This window comes from Gadus chalcogrammus, chromosome 8 (genome assembly GCF_026213295.1).
Source record: "Gadus chalcogrammus isolate NIFS_2021 chromosome 8, NIFS_Gcha_1.0, whole genome shotgun sequence".
Lineage (NCBI taxonomy): Eukaryota > Metazoa > Chordata > Actinopteri > Gadiformes > Gadidae > Gadus > Gadus chalcogrammus.
Window position 1 is genome coordinate 28184519 of NC_079419.1, and position 17727 is coordinate 28202245.

Sequence of the window (17727 nt, forward strand, 5' to 3'; positions counted from 1 at the left end):
TGAGAACCCCAATTCCCAGAATCCCCCGCGGCTCCGGAACACGGCGTAGCTTATATTAATCTTTATTATCTGAATGGGAAATGCAATATTTTAGGACAGATACACCATTAAACGCGTTTCTAATGACATTTCTAGCGAGAAATGTACATTTTCCTTACATAATCTTCAGTCAGTGAATGTGTATGATCTTTATTAATCTTTATTATCTGAATGGGAAATGCAATATTTTAGGACAGATACACCATTAAACGCGTTTCTAATTACTTTTCTAGCGAGAAATGTACATTTTCCTTACATAATCTTCAGTCAGTGAATGTGTAGGATCTTTATTAATCTTTATTATCTGAATGGGAAATGCAATATTTTAGGACCGATTCACCGTTAAACGTGTTTCTAATAACATTTCTAGCGAGAAATATACTTTTTACTTGCATAATCTTCAGTCAGTGATTGTGTCTGATCTTTAGTTTTATAGTTATTAGGATTTGATCGGCTCGCTCGCATGTTTCAACGACGTCAGGTTGCTTTCGCTAAACTAGCAGCTCACGTGCTTCCTGCGTTTGTGTTATTAAACTGTTACTTTATGTAACTTTTAATGATATCATCTTGTTAGAAACACGTATATCTGAGAGCAAACCCAGTCGCCAAAAGCATACGTTGACAGTGTACTTTTCGTGAACACTGGATTACGTCGCATTTCAACATAAAATAGCGTGTTATACACACACACACACACACACACACACACACGCACACGCACAGACACAGACACAGACACAGACACAGACACAGACACAGACACACACACACACACACACACACACACACACACACACAGTATCTTGTACAATGATTTTTAGATTTCTTCTTTGTAAAACTTGAAAAAATAAAGTAAGTTTTGGCTTTGGAAAAGTAATTATTTCCCTTATTATACAAATAGGCTATTCTGTTAAAGGGGTAGTTCGGAATTTTGGACATAGGGCCTGATTCCGAAGTGAGCATTGGTATTCTATATCACTGGAGACAGTTTTCAACACATTTCATTCAGTCCTTCTAGTTGCAGAGTTTGCTCGTGCTAGGCTAGCGCAAGTCAACGGGCAATGCTAGCCTGCTATTAAAAACAGTCTTACCCACTCCACAGTACACCCGAGGTAAATCAATTATAACGCCAGACTATAGATTTAAATGTCTGTGTTGATAGAATAATGTTAGATATAAAACTAACCATGCATCGCATGAATCATCGAGGGACTACTTTCTCAGCAGAAGCGGAATTCGACTATGCGCTGGTTAGGTTTGTAACCGAATCACGACAGAAGAATGTAAACAGAAGCGTGGGACAGAAGCGCAATTGAACGACTAGGCAACATGATGGTTCAGTGTGCTTTTAGAAATTGTAGAAATAAACGGTACAGATGGGCACCACAAAGTTTCCACCAATTTCCAGTGCGAGATCCAGAAAGGACTCAACTGTGGCTTGTTGCTGCTGGCTTTGACATCAAAACACCGGCTCGTACATGTACGGTTCGTTGGATACAACAAATTCCTCATAATCGTCTTCAAAAGCAGATGCATCGCTAACTCCTCCAAACGTGGCCATATCTTGTTAATTTAATACGCTTGTAGAATTCCTTCGTTCACTGTACTCTGCGTTTGTAGCAATGACAGCGGCAGGTAACCTAGGTATCAGTCCGCCGCTGCCGTAGCCTACGTACAGGAATATAACACTGCTGCTGAGACCCCGCAATTCCCTCAAAATGCAATGCAATGCAAGGTTGGTTTTATTTCTAACATTATTCTATAAACAGACATTTAGATGTATAGTCTGTCGGCTAGCATTGCCCGTTGACTTGCGCTAGCCTAGCACGAGCGAACTCTGCAACTAGAAGGACTGAATGAAATGTGTTGAAAACTGTCTCCAGTGATATAGAATACCAATGCTTACTTCGGAATCAGGCCCTATGTCCAAAATTCCGAACTACCCCTTTAAGGCTGCCGTGTTCCAATACCTGTACTTCCATGAGTATACTTAAAAGAAGTATACTATCCGTACTATCTACTACGTTAATTTTTCAGATGTGAGTGCTGTTCCAAATCGAGTACTCCGTGGTGCACTAACCGGAAATTACGATCACGACTGCCGCCGTGGCTCCTCCCCCGCAATAAACATCCCGCTTTGAAAGGTGAACTCTTTACGCCTAGCAGCTATAAAAAACTATAAAAACTAAAAAATGACTCTTTTAATGCAGGCTATGTGGAAAATGCGCCGACTTTGGCTCAGCCTGGCTCCGACTCTTCCGCTACGTATACATATGTGTAATCCAGCACATATAAAGACGGGGACCAAAAAATAATTACTTTCTCTCCATTGAAACCCATTCATATTTTTCGATCTCAGAGGTCCCATGAGGGGACTACCGGAAGGGGCGAACTTACGAGCTCTATGAGGCTGCTCTCGAGCGACATATAGCTAGGACTGCTAATCTTACAAGCATTCTCAAGATCGATTGTCGGCAGTAGTTCTATTCATTCTATCGCTGTAACTTTTCTCTCGTGTTGCTATGGACAAGTTGTTTGACCTGGATCTCCGTGACCCCCGCACAGAAGGAAGACACCTTGCCGTTGGGTTGATGCATGACCAATTCCTTGCAGAAGCCATGGTAACAACCTTTTGTACATTAACTGAACTTGAACTTGTACATGAAATGAATGTTTCAGTACCTCACAAGATGTTGGACTTAAACACACAGGAGGCTGCGGAGAATGTCAATCGGGCAAGACCTGGAGGGGATTCACCACGGAGCTCAACCAAACGGAGCGGACGCGGCAAGGCCAGAGGGAGACGTGGAGGCCGTGCGGGCCATACAGGCCGTGCAGACCGATGGAGTGGCCTAACTACAGGTTTGTTTTATGTGCAAATTCAGATTAGTTTAATTTGGTGACAAACAATTACCCATGGCAATTAGGGATGGGTCAGAATTTTCTATTATTCGATTTTTCGTTCCCGTGGGTCAAAGTCGATTTGTAACATTTGGACCGTTAAAGGTTGGGTATGGGATTTGCGAAACGCCAGCAGATTTTGAAAATACACAACTCAAATGGTCCTACCCCCTCTCCTTCAACGCTGACTCTACCCATTCCAAGTACAAGTACATGGGAGCGGGGGAGAGGGAGTGCAGTACGACCGTTTGATTGACGTACTTACTGTCAAATGAGTTTCTTGCAGCAGTGCAAGCACTTGAGTGTCTGCCGTAGAGATATATTAATCTGTCATGTACTGTTTAACAGGCATGGACACTGAGGTGTTGGCACTTCCTTCAGAGGATTCCTTGCCCTTACCCAGAGCACAGCAAAATCCTCAAGAGATGTTTGGTAAATATACAGTGTTTAATTCTGAAATCCAAATACTGTATATAGAATGTAGATCATTTGGTTATATTTTATTTGCAGAACAAAACATGGAGAGGCTTTCTGCCCTACTGGATTCAAGCCCCTGTCCTGCTGAGCCTGAGAGAAGCGCAGCATCATCGTGGTCTGTTAGGCAGCAGAAAGCCTCTGACCGTTGGGAGGAAGCACGGCCGTACCACCTCAGATGCCTTTTGGAATCTGAGGCTGTTGGCAAGCCATTGTGTTGCTTCTGCCACAAGCCGGCTGTTATAAGGTTGGATGTTCATCAATCAAATAATAGAATGTATCTATGTACACTAAAAAAAGTATATCATATAAATTGAGTGACTTGACTTGAGTGTTTTGTCTGCTTAGGTGCAGAGAGTGCCTTCCGGAGCAGTGGTTTTGTGGGGCCTGCGACATGCATAACCACAGCAAACGGCCACTCCACAACAGGGACAGCGTGGTGGATGGCTTCTTTAAAGCCATTCCCCCATCCACATGTATCTCAAGAGGAGAGACTGGAATATATGCCACACATGAGTAAGGTAAGGTCTGACAAATCTACCTGTCTAGACTTCCTGATCCTTATCTTGTTTATTCAGTCTGCTGCCATATACAGAATGTTCACTTTTCTTTTCGACAGATCGCATTTTACCCACAATGCCAGCACAGCACTGCACCTGCCAGGTCCCTAGCTTCACAGTGGAAGCTGGGAAACCAGTCATCTTGATTACCATCAATGGTAGAAACCAGTTCTCTATTTAGACTTCTGTTAGTCTAATATACAATATGTGTCAATGATTATGACTAATGTTGTTTTTTTCGTTAGGGCGTTATGATTTGCATTTGCCACGTTATGTGTGCCAAACATGCCTGCAGCAGTGGGCCCCTGATGTGAGAGACCTAGTCAGGAGTGGATATTGGCCAGCTTCTGCAAATGCTTCCACAATCTACACGGTGGACCTCCTCAACACCTTTCAGGAGCTGAAGTTGATCTCACCTGGATTCTCCAGGCAAGCCCTTGCAAAAATGCTGGAACATCGCACACTGTGTGCAGGAAGAGTAAGTGACATCAGCAATACTATTTATTATGCTCACCAATATTGTCAGCAATTTTTTTTTTTTTTTTTTGACTATCAAAAATGTTTTCCATATTCTGATATACTTTCTAGTCTGGACAGATCAACGGGGATGCCCTGCAGAGGAGCTTTCTTGAGTTTGCATACGCCTCCTTTGAGAAAGACCAGCTCTGCTGTGATACCCCTTTCACCTGCCCTGCCTGCACACCTGAAATGGTAGCAGTGTCAGCAGATGGCAACAGGAAGCTTTATCGCTTTGGCCATACTGGAAGGTGCACTTTAAGTTCTCTTTGGTAATTGAGTCGTGACTGTAAGTGACAACAAGAGTAGGTAATGGATGTTATATATTTTTCCCCTAGATCTAATGACACTCCCTTTTTTGATGGGCTATTTCTAGCCAAAGACAGTGAGGTGTCTGATTTTGTCAACACAATACAGATGGCGGTGAAGAATGTAAGTTTAAGCTTACATTCTTAAACACTTTTTTTAAACACTCAAATAGTTCTGTTACTAAAGGAATCATTGCATTTCCTGGACTTCTAGAAGTATTCCATACTCCCTACTCTTTTGTCGTGAATTACATTAACAATATGTGTATGCACTATATTCACAGATAAAGGGGAGAGGCACATGTGGAGACTCTCAATGGGCAGCAGCAAGGGAGACCTCTAGGCGGGCCTCTAAACTGGATGAGGAAGGCGTTGAGGTTGCGGTGTGTCGGCATGGCTTCCTTTTAAAAGCCCTTAACATGTACAGAGGAGAGATATTTGCGTATCCTATGTATCTCCAAAGGGAGCTTCTCCCAAGCAAGGCACAGTTTTTTGCTATGGATGTGGCATGCAAATACTGGCCATACCTACAAAAAGTTGCTTCGGTCATTCCAGCTCTCAAGAGCCTCACAGAAATGAAGCCCTTCCTGAGCATCATGCATGCAAGAGCTCATGCTACCAAGTGTGAGGTATGTCTGTTATCTGTTATTTTCAAATGAATACGCCATGTGTTACTATAGGAATGGACAGCTTTAAGCTGAATTCCTTTTCCATAATATTTGTCCACGTTTTCAAACTGCTTCATTGGCTCTAATGAACCCCAAATCCACCCATCCTTGCAACAGATAAAATGGAGTGGTCGGAATCAGAAGGGAGCAGGCACAACTGCCGGTGAGGAGGTGGAGCAAATAAACAGCTACCTCTCCCGTTGTGCCCTGACAACAAAGTACATGTCAAAAGCAGGTAAGTCACTTTGGTCTGAGTTTATGCTATCATCTAATATTGCTCATAGATTGCAGAACATAATGTAATTCTCCTTATACCAGCACGTGTGGACATGCTCACTGTGCATGCAATGGGTTGGAACCATCACAAAGCAGAGACGCTACACAAGGCCCTCTCCACAAGATATGTGAAGGTATGTTTCATATTCATGTATGTTTTTGTGCCAGTTGTTAGGCAGACTGAGTTCCTATTGTAATTATTGTAAATATTTTAGACATCTAAAAGGGCAGAAGAAGAGGCAGAGAGGCTGTCACAACTGCAGAAGGACCTGCAGTGCTCAAATGCAATGGCTGTACAGTGGATTGCTGAAGTCAAGGAATGGGCAGAGAGCGGTGAGGACAGAACAATATACATGCCTTTTTGCAGTTTCCTTACAGACATTTGTGTTCAAACGGTAATCAAAATAATACACAATCAGTGAAGCATTAGTGCTGCAAAAATCTAGAAAACTCGGTTGCATTGTATAGAATACAGTACACTGAGCTTAATTTCACCCTAACGGATATCTACAGAGACCCCAGTAACGGGTCTGCACGTTCTCCAGCAGTCCATTGAGGGTCTCCATCTGGGTCTAAAGCAACAGAAACAAACCCTCTACCGTCAGAATGGTATGTAGGCTTTTTCTTGAGTTATCCGGTATACCTAACAATGTATCTATATTGTTTTTAATATAACCTATACAAGGTTTTTGTGTCTGCATATTACGTTTCTCCTAAACAATCTAGACAGCAACAAGCTTCGCCATCGTCTCTGAAGAAAGTTGACGGAAGACAAAAAGCGCCTTCTCCAGGAGATTGATAAATACAACAGTCTTGTTGCAGACCTCTCCAAAAGGATTGATGTGGCCTTGGTTGACCACTCTTTGGCTGGACAGAGCACTGGCGCAATATGGCCATGGGAGGACTATGGCAGTGGTATGCATTTTTCAATGCTTTTAAAATGTCATGCAGTATATCGGAATAGTGAACTATCCTGAAATGATATATTAAATATAATGGTGGTTTTGTAATATATAAAACGATTTTGGGAAAGAAACATCATTTCTAAATTCTGTTTCCATTATGGTTGCATTGCTAAATGTTATGCCAGATACTCATGTATTGATCTTAATATTTTGGATCATTAGTAACAATCGGGGTCAAGAAACGACTGCACGACCAGGAAATGCTGAAAACACGGCTGGAAGAGGAGCTCCCTATCCTGGTGTTGGAGATGGCCCAGCACTGTACGTGGTTGCAGAACCTGGGAGTGGCCCTCAAGACGGAGCTTGCAAGATACGGTAAGTTAAAGACAAGTTTTGGGGATCCCATTTAATGTATTCAATTAGTGGGGGATGTTTCAATATATATTAACGTCGTTGGGTTTTCTGTCCTCTACTTGTAGAAGATGAAATGGACTTCACTGTCTCTTGGCAAGAAGACTTGCGGAAGTGGAAGAACGACATCAAATGGTCCTGCAGCGGTATAAGACTGCTCTAGGTCCATTGGCCTCTGTCCTCCTTGACGTTTGTGAGGAAGAGGAATGTGATCCGATGGGCCTGGTCAGTCCAGACACCAGCGAGGATGAGGAAGATGCAAGAGAACAAGCAACTTAGTTGATGGTGTGGTTTCGTGCCTCGCTTGATGTACACAAATGATCATTGTTATTGCTATGTTTAAAATAAAAAAATAAAAAAATCTATCTCTTCAATTCAAGATGGGGTGGGTGAGAATAAATAGTGCTATAACCTCACTAGCCTTATTGACATGGACACATCTGTTCCGCATAGATTTCTATGCACGAGACTTAACGGACACTTTTGTTACTGCCATGTATACAGTACATTCGGATCACATTTTAGGAAGAGATCTATGACGCATAGAAATCTATGCGGATCAGATGTGCCATGTAAACGCACCCGAAACTTGGCCCGGTCGGACCCCAAGGGCAGGAAGGGGGGGCCTGCCCTCGGGGTCCGACCGGGCCAAGTTTCGGTGCGGAGGTCCCAGTTAGGCCCTAGAATAAGGTATTAAAATTTCAGGGCGGTAGGACCTTCCTATCTCAAAAACTGTTTTTCCACCACATTCTGAACCATTAGGTCTTGCAGGCTACACTTCTGAGGGGCTTTGTCCAAATGACACTCCATTTGGGAATACTTTTTTTGTCTAAGGGCTAGAACTCCAAATCTCGGATATGTCGTACACGGGGCCCCGGGAAATGTGTGTAAACATTTTAGCATCCCTAGCTATCTCGAAAAGGTCGGCAAAGGGGCGTGACCTCCAACAGTACAGTAAATGTACATAAGACAGAGGTTAGTTTCTAGTCCCCATTTTTTGTGGGATGGAGGTGTACATTTGTGGCTAAAGGTGTGTAGACACAGCTGGCCTGTGGCCACGTTTTTGAAGTCGGGGGTCAAAAGGAGCCGGCACCACGCCGCTTATGAGATAACAAAAAGTTAATGTGTGTTTCTCTCATAACTTTTTGTCATTATTAAAGAGAGGCCTGATTCTCAGATATGCATGTTGGATGGCTAGGGTGTAGGTTTGGGTAGAACTTCAGACCAAAATCTTGCAAGCGAGCCGCTGGGTGAGGTGCAACAAGATGGAGCACTTGCTGAGTAATTTCTTGTAGGGCCGGTGCGTAAGAGGGCAAACAAGATGTCCTTCAACATCTACGCTTCCAGGCGATTGCAACGGTGCCACACATGAACACATTCAAACATGTTTAATGGTAGTAATTAGCTGTCGAAATTGGAGGCCTTAATCAATAATGACCAGCTATTGATTTGCTTCCCGATAAAAGTTTGTGACAAATGACATGTTATTTAGCATCTACACATTGAGCTGAGTCCAATGACACAAAGCATGACACTCCACGGCCCTACACGGCCCCCTACACTACATGGCCCCTGTATTTTACATGGTACACCTATGGCCTAGGACATGATCTCTGTGTGGCACAAGGTCGAGCTTGATCTCATTGGACTCAGCTGCTAATGTAGATGCTAAATAACATGTAATTTGTCAGAAAACTCCATCGGGTAGCAAATCTATAGCTGGTTATTATCTATAAAGGCCTCCAAAATCGACAGCTAATTACTACCCTGATATATGTTTTTGTCTACCTCCTATTGCTATTTATTGTATTTATTAAGTAATCTATTATGTGAGACTGGAAACTGTGAACGAAATCGCCCATTTTGGGATAATAAATACAGTTTTAATCTAATATAATAATTATATATATATATAATATATATATATATATATATATATATATACACGTAACCATTTCCCCCAAATGCTGGGAGAACGTATCGACCCCTATTGGTGCTATTCCTCCATTCATTTAGATGGGCGGAAGAAACGTGTATCTCTTCACGCTTTGAATTAAAAGCATTAACATTTAAATACAATGAAACATAGTCAAATATGGTCATGCATGGCACCGTTGCAATCGCCTCGAAAGATGACAAATGACACCTTGTTGGCCCCGTTACGGGAAGATATTTTCATGGTATATCTTTCTATTTCCTAACCAAGCTCCATTGCCGTCTTTAACCAACGTGGTTTGCCGAGAGTCACGTGACGTTGACGCAGGCCCATTGAAAAGAAAAGGCCCAAAAAACGTAGGCATGTCACATGTTTAAAGCCGTTATTGTAATTAATTAATTTAATATTAAAATATAGGCTATTATATGTATACAATTATTACGTCGTGTAATATTCTATCTATAAGTAGACCATAACTTTTATTCAATTATCGTTATAACATGATCTGTATCTGACCATTGAACATCTTTAACCAAGTTCAGGTATGACGCAGGCCCATTGAAAAGAAAAGGCCCAAAAAACGTAGGCATGTCACATGTTTAAAGCCGTTATTGTAATTAATTAATTTAATATTAAAATATAGGCTATTATATGTATACAATTATTACGTCGTGTAATATTCTATCTATAAGTAGACCATAACTTTTATTCAATTATCGTTATAACATGATCTGTATCTGACCATTGAACATCTTTAACCAAGTTCAGGTATAACCAGACCATATAACAAATATTTATAACATATAAACTAGGCTATACGTATAGCATATCATACATTTGGTTACAGGCCAAATTCGGTATAAATGTTACCCTCTGCTGGCCCACAACTAGATCGTCGCGTCCCTAGCAACCTGACGTCTTTGAAACATGCTAGGGAGACCATAAAACTAACTATCGAACAAAAGATCAGACACATTCACTGACTGAAGATTATGCAAGTAAAAAGTATATTTCTCGCTAGAAATGTTATTAGAAACACGTTTAATGGTCAATCTGTCCTAAAATATTGGATATATATATATATATATATATATATATATATATATATATATATATATATGCCTAATGCCTTCAGGGCGGCGCTACTGTTCAATCAGGACAAGAACAATGAGGTACTCCCACTCTTTTATCCCTGCAACCATCAGGTTACTAAATGATGACAAAAGTAAGGAGTAGGTGGAGAGCACACCAGTGTTGCTGGGTGTTTCCGGGGGCAGGGTGGTTGTTACTGACGGGCTGAAATGAATTGTGAGTTAAATGTGTGTGTTGGACTGCCTTTGATATATGTTTTTGTCTACCTCCTATTGCTATTTATTGTATTTATTAAGTAATCTATTATGTGAGACTGGAAACTGTGAACGAAATCGCCCATTTTGGGATAATAAATACAGTTTTCTAATCTAATATATATATATATATATATATATATATATATATATATATATATATATATATACACGTAACCATTTCCCCCAAATGCTGGGAGAACGTATCGACCCCTATTGGTGCTATTCCTCCATTCATTTAGATGGGCGGAAGAAACGTGTATCTCTTCACGCTTTGGTCAGGCATAGCGTGACACTGAACACTCCTTGCGAGGTGGACCAATGTATCTATTTCACGCCTTGGCGTGATACCGGGTTGAACAGACTGTTCTGTGTTTATGTGTGGAAAAATAACATCATTACACGGTTCCTTGGCGTGATACCGGGTTGAACAGACTGTTCTGTGTTTATGTGTGGAAAAATAACATCATTACACGGTTCCATAAAATAACATAATCAGCAAAGACAATGGTTTTATTTCCATGCTTTAAACGGCATTCGGGCTGCTAGTTTCAGCGTCCATAGCAACCATCATAGGCTTAGCCACCATGTTTTTCTGTCGAGACAAAATACGTTTTCAGACAAACGTAATTGAGAATGCCGAATAGTTCTCTGGGAACGTAATTTTCATGAGACAGGGTTGTCCTTTAGGGCTTCGGCCTCCTAATTGATCATTGATCAAAACTCTGCCCAATCCTCACCTTCTCTGACGCAGAGAAACTCGTCCACGCCTTAATCCCCTCCAGGCTTGATTACTGTAACAGCCTTCTCATCGGTACACCCTATAACACCTATGGTCCTTAGATTATTATTATTTATTTTATTGTGTTATTGCCCTTCGTGTTTTGTTGTAGCACTTTGAGATTATTTTTATGAAAAGTGATTTACAAATAAAATGTATTATTATTATTATTGTAGTAGGCTATATTTGAATGCCCTTTCACATATATGAAACCACCACCACACCATGGTTGGTTTGACGTAGCAGCTAACTTAATCATCCAAGAGAATCTGGTGTTTTGGTGTTGAATAAAGATCTATCAGCACTATATTTTAATAATCTGTTGTGACTAAATTGACATTCAGTAGGCCCTGCTTGCACTTGTATGTTTAAAATCAATATTTTCTATACAATATAGCCATTTGCAATTATACCTGGATGCATATCTTAAATACATTGAATGGATTAAATACTCAATTAATTGCTGCTACTACTCTATTACCTAGAGACCCTTCAGCCCACAACTTTTGAGTTACTTTAACTTTACCCACCATGTACTGCCTACAGACTGGAATTCATATTTATATTAACTGTTGTGTCCATAAATATATATATATATATATATATATATATATATATATATATATATATATATATATATGTGTGTGTGTGTGTCATTAAGCTCTTAGTGACCACATTTGAATGGCAGGGCAATCATGTATCAGGAGTAGCACCACATTCTAGAAAGACTGAAAATATGTTTTTATTTGAAGAGGGCAGGGGGACTAATTCAAATCTTTTGGCTGCCAGGACCTGGCCCACTCCTTCCCACTGAAAAGAGAACAAATAATATATCAATGAACCGTTTTGTGATGATTGGTCGAACTCCACTTACATAACACACAGTATATACCTACTTTATATTGATTCTCATCTATAAAGGCAAATACAAATCAAGCCCAATCTTTGCACATTTTTGTTCTTGAGCAATACCACACTTTCAAGTCATTTTCTAATAATTCAAGATCTAATAATGTAATAGTGTATGACACATAAGAAAGGGAATGATGAAACCACTTGATAGGAAATCTGGTTGGCAAGTGTGTTTGGTGGAAGAACTACTGTTAAACGTTAAAATAGCAGCAGCTATTTTGCACCAAGATGGTGCAAAATAATATGGTATAATGTAAAATACGCGGAAAAGCAATGAAGTGGTTTAAAAAAAACCAGTGAAACAGAAAGAAACCAAATTAAATACATACCAAACTGGGCAAGGCTGCCAATCAACAAGGACTTCTTTAATGCCCTATCAAGGAAAGGAACCATAAATTCAGTAGTAAGATAATAAATTCAGTGTTAGCCTATGAGTTTGATAGACAAAATGCATTGACGGTACTATTCCAAAATATTTATGCAAATTACTTGTATACATGAGTAAATTACATTTACAGTATGCACTTAATATGCATGCTCATGATCAATCAGCGAGAATGTCATTCCTACAGTTAATCACGCATGTGTTTTTGCTGGGTCTTTATGGGTCTGTCAAACCTTTCTCATCCTCTCCTTCCCGTAACTCCTTATTTCGAAGGAGTCACGACCAATATGGTAGGGGCAATCTGAAAATATAAAAAACATGTTTTTCACAACAAAACCATCTATGCTTATCCACTGGCAAATATAAAATACCGCAAATATAAAATCAATAACAGTAATTATTAATACTGTATTAATGCTGTAATCGCTGCTATGAATACACAGGAGAATAATTTACAATTCCATAATTATAAATTGTGTAAAGGGTTTGTCAGTGCTCTGATCGTTACAAACTATTTGATCTTACTCTTCGGTAAAGTCTTATTCCTTTTTTCAAGCCCCTTCTGGCTGTGATGCTCTGTAGGAAAGAAATGTTGAGGTATTCAAACAAAGACTCAAATGGTCATAACCAACATTCTTATTACAGTCCTTTTTCCAAAATAACTACAATAAATGTAATGCTATGGTGAAAAGAATAGTAGTCAATTAGCAATTCGATCTGTACAGACATTCTGAACATACCTTTTCTCCTCCGCTTCCTCTGCACAGTAGAGACCGCTGTTGGAATGGAAAATAAAATATTACTCATTCAGGCAATGATGTTTATTTGTATGACACTTAGTACCTTCTCATGCATGCTTTAATTGAAAAATCCATACCTGGTCCTTCCTGTTTGCGGGTGGGCCACCTCCTCTACCTGCAGGGCCCCCTCCTCCACCTGCAGGTCCCCCTCCTCCACCTGCAGGGCCCCCTCCTCCACCTGCAGGGCCACCTCCTCCACCTGCAGGGCCACCTCCTCCACCTGCAGGGCCACCTCCTCCACCTGCAGGGCCACCTCCTCCAACTGCAGGGCCACCTCCTCCAACTGCAGGGCCACCTCCTCCCCCTCCTCCACCTGCAGGGTCACCTCCTCCCCCTCCTCCACCTGCACGGCCCTGTCCTCCACCTCTCCCATGTCCATGTCCATCTAAGATGACATAAGATAACACTCACTCAAAGTCCAACAGTGGAACTTCAACAGTGCAAGTGTAAATTCAGTTTTAAAAAATATGAAATTAAGACCATACAGATCTATACACATCTATACGCATAAATAACCATAAACAAACATGAAAAGAGGTTAGCACTTATACAGCTGACTTAGTATATTGTAATTTGTAGCATAATATATTGGAGTATATATGCAGTATATAACAATATATAGGATTAGCCTCTTTAATTGTCATAGATATTCCTGTATGTCTTCACCTGAGTGGTCCCCCTGCCCTCTTCTGGCCCCTCTGCAGTCCCACTTGCAAAAGGGGTCCATCCTGTGCAGCAAAAAAATTGTAGCAATAGTTCCATGATAAAAATGAATGTGGTGGACAAATAACAAGATGCAGTTAGTATTTTGGTAAACAAAGCAGAGGGTGTGTGGAATTTATAAAAATAAAGAATCATACCTTGACAAATGTACTCATGGATGGAGCCCATTTTTTTGAGGGACTCCTCCGCAAATGTGGCCAATGTGCAACGAGGTGTGAACACCTTGACCACATGGCTCTTTTTAGTGGCTTTTCCAAGCAGCAGGACAGGTTTATATCCTGCTGCTTGAAGCTTTTCGAGCTGTAAGGAAATCACAGCATGTTAATGTTTTGCCTGTAGTAATCAAAAAAGACCTACTATTCAAAGCAATAGTGATTCAGACAGTTAAAGGTAGAACATAATTAATCTGAATTGTTTACATACCAGGAGGAACATTTCCTGCTTGACAACAGCCATGTTGTGGTTCTTCTTGCGGGAAGACGCCCACTCTTCCCGCTTAGCCTCAAATTTTCTCAAGGCAATTTTGAGGCGTTCTTTTACAGGCTGGACCATTTTGCAGTGGCTGCAAACCTTTTTAGCGCAAGGCAGAATGGTTTTACAGGAGGGGCATGTCTTACATGTGCTGCCTGGCATATTGAAAGATTACCTAATTTACAAAGACACAGACAAACCGAATAGACAGATAAATAAAACAGATTAGATACACAGATAGTAGATAGATAAGAAAGATTATAGATATAAAATATTAGATTGGCAGAGAGATAGTTAAGATGTATGATGCTTATTTGAAGCTGCAGGGAGAAAAAAGTAAATCACTAAAAACAAACTATTTTTTACAAACAGCCGACTACATTGTGTAAATTACCTTCTAACATGATGCTGTGTATGGTACTTATCTAAGCCTTTCTCATTGTTCAATTTCAATTACTAACGAACTAGCTAGCCTACCCGAGGGACAGGTGGCGACGTAGGCCTACATTAGCCTATGAAGCAACGCTTTTGTTATCTGTTATTAGCTGTTAATACCTGTTAATATTCTTTGACAACGGCAATATAATTATTTGCACTATCAACTCCATAATCTTAGTATTTCAAGCATTCAACCGTTTTTAAATAGCAGTCAATCACCTAGTTGTACTTACGTCACACAAACCAGCACCGCAAATTTTCGGTCACTCCAGAGTTGACGTCTTTCTTTCAACCCGGTATCACGCGATTGCGTGCTCCTGCGCACGACCGTGTGCGTGTGTGTGCGTGCGTGCGCGTGTGCGTGTGCGTGTGCGTGTGCGTGTGTGTGTGTGTGTGTGTGTGTGTGTGTGTGTGTGTGTGTGTGTGTGTGTGTGTGTGTGTGTGTGTCTGTGCGTGTGCGTGCGTGTATAACACGCTATTTTATGTTGAAATGCGACGTAATCCAGTGTTCACGAAAAGTACACTGTCAACGTATGCTTTTGGCGACTGGGTTGGCTCTCAGATATACGTGTTTCTAACAAGATGATATCATTAAAAGTTACATAAAGTAACAGTTTAATAACACAAACGTAGGAAGCACGTGAGCTGCTAGTTTAGCGAAAGCAACCTGACGTCGTTGAAACATGCGAGCGAGCCAATCAAATCCTAATAACTATAAAACTAAAGATCAGACACAATCACTGACTGAAGATTATGCAAGTAAAAAGTATATTTCTCGCTAGAAATGTTATTAGAAACACGTTTAACGGTGAATCGGTCCTAAAATATTGCATTTCCCATTCAGATAATAAAGATTAATAAAGATCATACACATTCACTGACTGAAGATTATGTAAGGAAAATGTACATTTCTCGCTAGAAAAGTCATTAGAAACGCGTTTAATGGTGTATCTGTCCTAAAATATTGCATTTCCCATTCAGATAATAAAGATTAATAAAGATCATACACATTCACTGACTGAAGATTATGTAAGGAAAATGTACATTTCTCGCTAGAAATGTCATTAGAAACGCGTTTAATGGTGTATCTGTCCTAAAATATTGCATTTCCCATTTTCCCATTCAGATAATAAAGATTAATATAAGCTACGCCGTGTTCCGGAGCCGCGGGGGATTCTGGGAATTGGGGTTCTCAGTTGACAAATGGGGCTTTTGTTAACTTGTTTTGTTGTTAGGATTAAGTGGGGTTAATGGGTTCGGGATGTTATGTGGTTGTGTGTTGTTCTATTAACATTGTTCGTGTGTTCATTATTGTCGACACCGTCACCGAGAGTGACGTGACCATCGTTTCGTGCAGCTGTTCCGTGTTGAAGTCTCGTTCAATAAAAACCAACTCTCGTTGTCGAGCGTGCCCCCCCCCCCTACAAACGTGTCTCCCCCCCTCAACAAACGTGTCCCCCCCCCCCCCCCCTTCAACTAACGTGTGTCCCCCCCCCTACAATCGTGTGTCCCCCCCCCCCCTCAACAAACGTGTCTCCCCCCCCCCCCCCCCCCTCCCCGGTCAACAACAGTCTCCCCCCCCCCCCTAAACAATCGTGTCCCAAACCCCGAAACCCGCCTCCACAGCGGCACACGTGGATACTGTAGGTATAACACGCTATTTTTTACGTTGAAATGCTACGCATCCAGTGTTCATGGAAACGTACACCGTCAACGTTTTTTCTTGGCAACTGGGTTGCTGGGTTGGTGACACAAACCAGCACCGCAAACGTTCTCTCCCGCTTGAGATGACGTGTTTCTTTATAGTGTAACGACCTCGCCGGTGACATAATCATGTCGAGTCATTAGTTGAAGGTAGTTTTAATGGACCAAAAACCAGGTCACTGAAACCCGTAACATTGTAACAACATTGAAACCAACAGCTGAAAACCGGACCCAAACAAACCCCGGTTACCCCGGCAACACGGTCTCACTCGCGTGCAGGCCCCCACCCTCCTGTTCTTCCAAGGCCCTCCCCCAGCTGACCTAATGATTCGCCCCACACGCTGTTTGACAAGAATAAAATTACAATACATGCACATAGAACAACTCGCATAACGGACAACGAAATATAATGTAACACATAACACACAAACTATTTAACTGTCCCAGGGTCGCTACAATAGGGGTCTGATTCGCCGATTTCCCATTCTGATATCCCCGAAGATTCTCGGGCATCTTCGACAATTTGGCTATAGATTGTCTCATTACACGCTAAATAATATAAGTATAGCCTAATTATATATATAGGTTTTGGCATAAACATAACTAGGGTGCACTGTACTATCTGCGCACACCCTTTCTGAAGCCTCTCTCTCGCTCTCTCTCTCTCTCTCTGTCCCTCCCGCTCTCTCTTTCTCTCTCTCTCGTAGCGTTTTGTGGAGCACGTTAATTGTCTTAGAACACTCCCATTCAGAATGCATTGGTTTACATTTCGTTTTGTGTAACACGCAAAAAGTCGGACTATCGTGCTCGGGAACACGCTTCAATAGATTAACGTTCGTGCGCAGGAGCACGCAATGGCGTGATACCGGGTTGGAGACACACGCAATTCAACCCATGCACACGCTCAAACCTGGTCTCACGAAAATACGTGACACTGTCACGTTATTTAATCTATTGAAACGTGATCAGGGACACGTAGGCCTATTTTCTAAATTTTGTATTTCAATTGGAAGTAGGCTATTTGTCGTGTCACTAAGCATGACTTCAAAACTAAGGTTCTGTCCGGGAGAGTTCTCCCTAATGTCCCTTATGGAGCTCCGTACAGATCATTCATTGTTGAAAATTGTCTGTGATAACTAACAAATGACAGCTTTTGGCCATCCGTTTCTACTT

At 41.2% G+C, this 17727-nt stretch overlaps 1 protein-coding gene and 1 long non-coding RNA gene across 7 annotated transcripts; one reads left to right on the forward strand and one right to left on the reverse strand.

Annotated features, from left to right (window-relative positions):
* The first annotated feature begins 2062 nt into the window (after positions 1–2062).
* Positions 2063–7588, forward strand: LOC130386966 (uncharacterized). Of its 6 annotated transcripts, XM_056595873.1 has the most exons (18): positions 2063–2183; positions 2605–2660; positions 2751–2901; positions 3289–3372; positions 3451–3661; positions 3763–3935; positions 4034–4132; positions 4220–4452; positions 4563–4741; positions 4829–4922; positions 5083–5427; positions 5584–5701; positions 5785–5876; positions 5958–6075; positions 6256–6351; positions 6565–6657; positions 6870–7022; positions 7127–7588. In XM_056595873.1, the coding sequence occupies exons 7-18, from the start codon at positions 4051–4053 to the stop codon at positions 7219–7221; spliced, it is 1698 nt and encodes a 565-aa protein (XP_056451848.1). In that variant the 5' UTR covers positions 2063–2183; positions 2605–2660; positions 2751–2901; positions 3289–3372; positions 3451–3661; positions 3763–3935; positions 4034–4050; the 3' UTR covers positions 7222–7588. The 6 variants fall into 6 exon arrangements, with proteins under 6 accessions (XP_056451848.1, XP_056451847.1, XP_056451850.1 ...); XM_056595872.1 differs by lacking the exon at positions 2063–2183 and having other exon boundaries at positions 2208–2660; XM_056595875.1 differs by lacking the exon at positions 2063–2183 and having other exon boundaries at positions 2208–2660; positions 7130–7588.
* Positions 7589–11821: 4233 nt separating this feature from the next.
* On the reverse strand, positions 11822–13159 carry LOC130386983 (uncharacterized). The gene is made up of 4 exons (XR_008896268.1): positions 12944–13159; positions 12652–12719; positions 12363–12406; positions 11822–11931 (listed from the first exon to the last, which is right to left on the reverse strand). It is a non-coding gene; the product is annotated as an uncharacterized LOC130386983 (long non-coding RNA).
* Between the last annotated feature and the right edge of the window lie 4568 nt (positions 13160–17727).